Source organism: Diospyros lotus, chromosome 10 (assembly GCF_014633365.1).
Source record: "Diospyros lotus cultivar Yz01 chromosome 10, ASM1463336v1, whole genome shotgun sequence".
NCBI lineage: Eukaryota > Viridiplantae > Streptophyta > Magnoliopsida > Ericales > Ebenaceae > Diospyros > Diospyros lotus.
Genome location: NC_068347.1, coordinates 29,012,122 through 29,017,125, shown reverse-complemented (window position 1 = coordinate 29,017,125; position 5,004 = coordinate 29,012,122). Strand labels below are relative to the sequence as shown.

Sequence of the window (5,004 nt, the reverse complement as noted above, 5' to 3'; positions counted from 1 at the left end):
GGGGGGGGGGGGGGGGGGTTTAATATTTTTAGTCATGGAAAGTAAGCTGTTTTCTCCCTCCCCCTTTTTCTTGTAATATTTTCCCAGAAACATTCATGTACAAGAGATTTATGATAGTTTATGAATTACAAGTGCTTATATTGTTGAATTGTGATGGCTTCTACTGCTAGTTTCTCCGGAATTTGTGCTGGATGCTTTGACCTCTTGGAAGTTTTATTTATATTTGATTGATTTGAAAATTGCTAGTAGAGTTAAAAGACTGGTATCAAATGCATTTTCATGTGTCAAAGTTTTACCTGACATTGATTGATAGAGATATGTCATCTGCTACTGGTAGTTGGGTTCTTATAAAAGGGTGCACAAACTACTGCATCAACTTTGCCTTGGTTGTAGGGATTTGGTTGTGCTTTTTGCCAATTTGCTCATGGTGGTGGAATTGGAATGAAGAGTACAAGCTTTTTTGACTTTGGTACTCAGACTGTGACTCTTGAAGATCTAAATTTTCCTTTTACTTCTGAATCTAGTTCTTAGAACAGATAGTTTGTTTCGTTAAGTGTGCTTGGATTATGTGAATAAGATTAGGAGTATGGTATTGAAGGATGTCGTCAGTGCATGAGGTTCCCCGCTTTTCGGAGTACGGTATTGAAGGGTAAAGTTGTATGTGTATACAACTTTACCCTTATTTTGTAAAGAGGCTGTGTCCACAACTTGAATCCTTGACCTACCAATCATAAAGAAGCAACCTTACTATTGCAACCCAACCTTCATTAAGTAGCCTACCTTGCTTTCCCTTTGACAGCAGTTTGAGGTTATCATTGTTTTACAACTCTTCTATTTGTTCTTTGGCTCAAAATTTTTGTATGCTTTCATTTAATCTAGTTTGATAATATAGCTGTTACTTTGTTGCTTCTTTTTGGTACGTGGCAAGATTCAGTGCTTGTTTGGTCTTTTCTGGATTAATTTAACTGGTTTATACAGCTGAGAAAGCTGCAACTTCATTTCTCTATGAACTTGTATGTTATTATAAAAGTGGCAGTGCCTGAATCTATATTTGCTTCCCAGAAGACATAATGAAGAAAATTGGTATAGCCTCCTTGTTAGGACATAATCTTGGCAACCCCTATCCCTATTGGGCAGTGTGGAGATCAGGAGGACTCGTAGCACACACCATACTGAGGGGGTGCTAGTTAAAAAGACACCATTTCTCAGTGTCGGGTATAGAACTACTATTGCTAGCTGGTTCACTTCCATAATCACCAGAAGGGCATGAGTTGAACCCTATCCTTGAACTTTATTCACTAAGCTACCACCCCTAGTGGTGTTAGTGTCGGAACCTGTGCCTTGTATGTCTGACTTTTCAAGTAAAACCTGACAAATGAAGTCTTCACTAGTCTTATGGAGATGCGTGTTTGGAACAACTGGCTGAAAAGATTGAAGTTTTAGCTCTTGCCATATTACTTTTTTGATATGCTTTGGAGCGAATGACGAATGTTTTACCTATATTTTATGATTCACTGTTCTGGCAGGCCCTGAGTGACTAAGTTACTTTTCTTTGTGAATGATTGTGACATAGTGAATACATATTTTTTACTGAATTATTTCTAGGTTTTCCTACCTAACAGTGATAGATCCAGAATGCACAGTTTTGTCAGCAAATATTCTCAACGACTCAGAAACCTGCTATATTAAGATTGCTAGATTTGGAACTTCAATGGAGTCTATATAATCTGCTGGTTTTGAAAACATTCTGAATATTCATACATGCTTCTTTCCTAGTGGTCTATGGTTAGGGAGGTTGTCTTCCGTGCTTAGCATTTTGTGTCTAACAGTTTTCTTATAGATCCAATTGGGCATTAGCTTTTGATCTGATGGTAGTTGCCCAATGTGAAATTGATCGGATAATTTGATGTTATGCAGCTCCTGAATCTTTAGATTCTATGACACCCATTTAGGAACCCGTAATTGGAGAAGTCAGCCAATTTAGATTGTAGAGAGATGAGGAATATTACTAGTTTACTACAGATATTTTCAAGAGTGATAGATACTGTTCTGGGTACTTAATATTATTTGCCAAGTTGTAAGGAACTTTATATTGGAAAGGAAGCTTCCAGAAAACTGTGCCTTTGATTCAGGTTTGCACGTCTCGAGGTGGTATTGTACAGTGCAGAAGAATAAATAACACTATGGATTTGTCAGCTTCTCAAATGCTGACAATGATTCTCGATCAAACAATAAGATCGAGATGATGAAAGAAATAGAGAGAGAGAGAGAGAGAGAGAGAGAGAGAGAGAGAGAGAGAGAGAGAGAGAGAGAGAGAATGCAGAAATAAGGGAGAGAAATGAGAGAGAGAGAGAGATCAAAATATTCTCAGAAATTTTCATATCCGTGGAAGAGAATTCAGCACTATATATATAGCTGGATTCTTAACCTCCCATGTGCTGTGACCGCCTACATGTGCATGGGAATGTACCAGCTGCTAATGCAGCAACTAAGTACAACCCCTTACAGCTAGCTTTCATTTATACTGTTTTCACCCCTTTACTATCTCTAATTATGGTAGACTCCCCTTACAAGTTAATACATGACAGGATTCTTTACAAGTAAGGAATTCCACGTAATTTGAATTAGATGTCTAGGTAATGTAATGTAAAACTAAACTCTTCCTATTCTTACAAGCAAAGAACCTGATTCATTAATATACATCATCGCATGCTTAAGATGATAATGTTATTGTCCTTGACAATATTATTTTTTATTCTGCATTGACATTTGAGATACGTCTCTGTTAGGGGCTAAAGACCGTGACTTTTTACCATGCTGGCATCTTTTTCCTTCTAGACTATCCTACATGAATTTGGGTTTTCATCACTGAACATTGAAGTGATATTGCCATTGCCATTGCTGCTGCTGTGATAATTGTCACTGTAACACTCTGGTCTACTGTAATGTGTGTGTCGTGGTGGTGACCTGACATATTCGTATTCAGCGACATAAGGTGACGGCTTGTATGCGTTATAGCTGTGGGTAACATAAGGCGCTGGTTTGTAGGTGCTATAGCTGTGAGTCACATGGACAGGTGTGGATGGCCCTTGTTGAGTCACTTGGGCAGGTGTGGATGGCCCTTGTTGAAATCCAAGCTCTTGTCGGGACCTCGGTCCACTTGGGTAAGTGTTCCAGGGTCCACCATAGATGTGACCATAGCTGTGACCATAGGGATACCTGTGCCCATGGTCAGGTGGGTGGTGGTATATAACATGAACCTCTTCTGCACCCGTAGGCTTGGAGGCTTGTGCTGGTTGTCCTGCAGAGGTCTCCTTAGGAACAGTTGATAGGGGTACATCTGGAGGTGGATCTTCATTTGGCGGTTGGTCTTTAGGTGGTTCTGCTGGCGGGGCTGCTTCGGCTGGTGGAGCTTCTGCTGGAGGTGGGTTTGCCGCATCAGGAGCTGGTGGTTGCCCTGTCGGCTGATCGGGTGCTGGCTCCGTTGACTGAGCTGATGGATCTGATGGTTCTGTATGGGAACAAATAGTTGCTGTCTTTCTCGTCTTCCTAATGGCTTTGACTATTTTCTCAGGGTCCGCCCACCCAATTATTGTTAACTTTTGTTGAGGGAAGTCGATGTTAATGTCGTAAATACCTGTAATTTAGAACCCAAATTTAGAGAGGTTCCTCAAAAGAGCGGCAGGAAAGGAAGAACGGATTGAAAAAACACGTGTGTAATTAATCACGTACCATTAATGCCATGTAGAGCCTTCTTGATTTTCTGCACGCAACCATTACAATCCATTCGGACCTCTATCACGGTGACTCTAGGGTTCTGCATTTGTAATGAAAATCTTGCGGTTAGAAGTAGTTTATAGGGGGAAACCACAAAGATGAACCCAGAGAATGCTAATTTTCATAAATCAAACGATATGGTATTATCAAAAATGATGCAAGTTGTTGGGGCATACCTCCAGCTCCGGAACCATTGTTTGAAGAGAAGGTGGAGAAATGGAGAAGAAACACAGGTTCTTTGTCTGGAGAATCAATATATGGCATTCATATGCAAACGGGAATAGAATATTTAAAAGGCAGAGGGTGTGGGGCATGCAAGGAATCTCTTTTTGAGAGAGTAATAAATAGGCATTGCTGCTTGATTGGCTTTTTGAGATTTTAGCGCCAAACTGATATAGAGAGAGATGGGCGTGGGTTCATGGAAAGGGTGGTTGTTTGTTTGGACCTCTGAATGTTGAACCAAAGGGAATTTGCTTTAAGATGGATGGCTATCTACGATAGAGTCTGCCTGCAGTTTTATGATATCCAAGACCGACCAAGGATTTAAAGTGAAAATAGACGGTAGAGTCTCACTGGCCTTCACTGTCAAAGTAGCTTTATGAGGATATCCATTTGGTAGGAATCCTTTTCTTACAAGAAAGAGATCATTGAAACAAATGAAAGTGTCCAAGTTATATTTTATGTTTCTACTGAATTATACACGCATGAGCTTTCTAGAGCACAGCCCATCCTCCATTTTTTGCCGTAAAGGTTGATAGAGATCTGATTCTCTCACTGGAGCCGTAAGGTTCTTTCTCACTAATGCTACCCAGCAAGTGTTGATTATGAATTTGTGATTAGGACAAAAGCCTTCATTCATTTGTCAGCCGTTTGTGGTCACTTGGTTACAGGACCACCCTTATTTTGCACTTGAAAATGTTCATTTGATTGTCTGAAACAGTTCATAACCATAATTGTTTCAAGAATCTCCTTTTGAAATGAGCTCAGACGGTTTCATACTCGGTTTTGATTGGATTACATTTTAAATTACATTATTTAATCAATACGTACAACTTCTCTATTTGTGTAGCATTTGTTTTTTATTGTCCATTTGACTTGCCCCTACCCCCCCCCCCCCTCTCTCTCTCAAAAATCAGAATTTCATCATGAATCAGGCTGTTATGCTTCCTTCCCTTCCAAATTTACCAATTTGGCAGATTTACTCAAGAAGTGTAATTGCTTGATCCA

At 39.9% G+C, this 5,004-nt stretch overlaps 1 protein-coding gene across 1 annotated transcript; it reads right to left on the bottom strand.

Moving 5' to 3' along the window:
- Positions 1 to 13: 13 nt before the first annotated feature.
- Positions 14 to 4,219, bottom strand: LOC127811676 (extensin-like). Its single transcript, XM_052351759.1, has 3 exons — positions 3,954 to 4,219; positions 3,733 to 3,817; positions 14 to 3,637 (listed from the first exon to the last, which is right to left on the bottom strand). Exons 1-3 carry the CDS (start codon positions 4,089 to 4,091, stop codon positions 2,835 to 2,837), a joined length of 1,026 nt encoding a protein of 341 aa, XP_052207719.1. The 5' UTR covers positions 4,092 to 4,219; the 3' UTR covers positions 14 to 2,834.
- Positions 4,220 to 5,004: the final 785 nt, after the last annotated feature.

Excerpts from the sequence above, each read along its gene's own strand:
- LOC127811676 (XM_052351759.1), bottom strand. The coding sequence starts at position 4,091 with ATGCCCCACACCCTCTGCCTTTTAAATATTCTATTCCCGTTTGCATAT. Across the intron at positions 3,818-3,953 it reads CAATGGTTCCGGAGCTGGAG|AACCCTAGAGTCACCGTGAT; the intron begins GTATGCCCCAAC and ends TTACAAATGCAG. Across the intron at positions 3,638-3,732 it reads GGCTCTACATGGCATTAATG|GTATTTACGACATTAACATC; the intron begins GTACGTGATTAA and ends TCTAAATTACAG.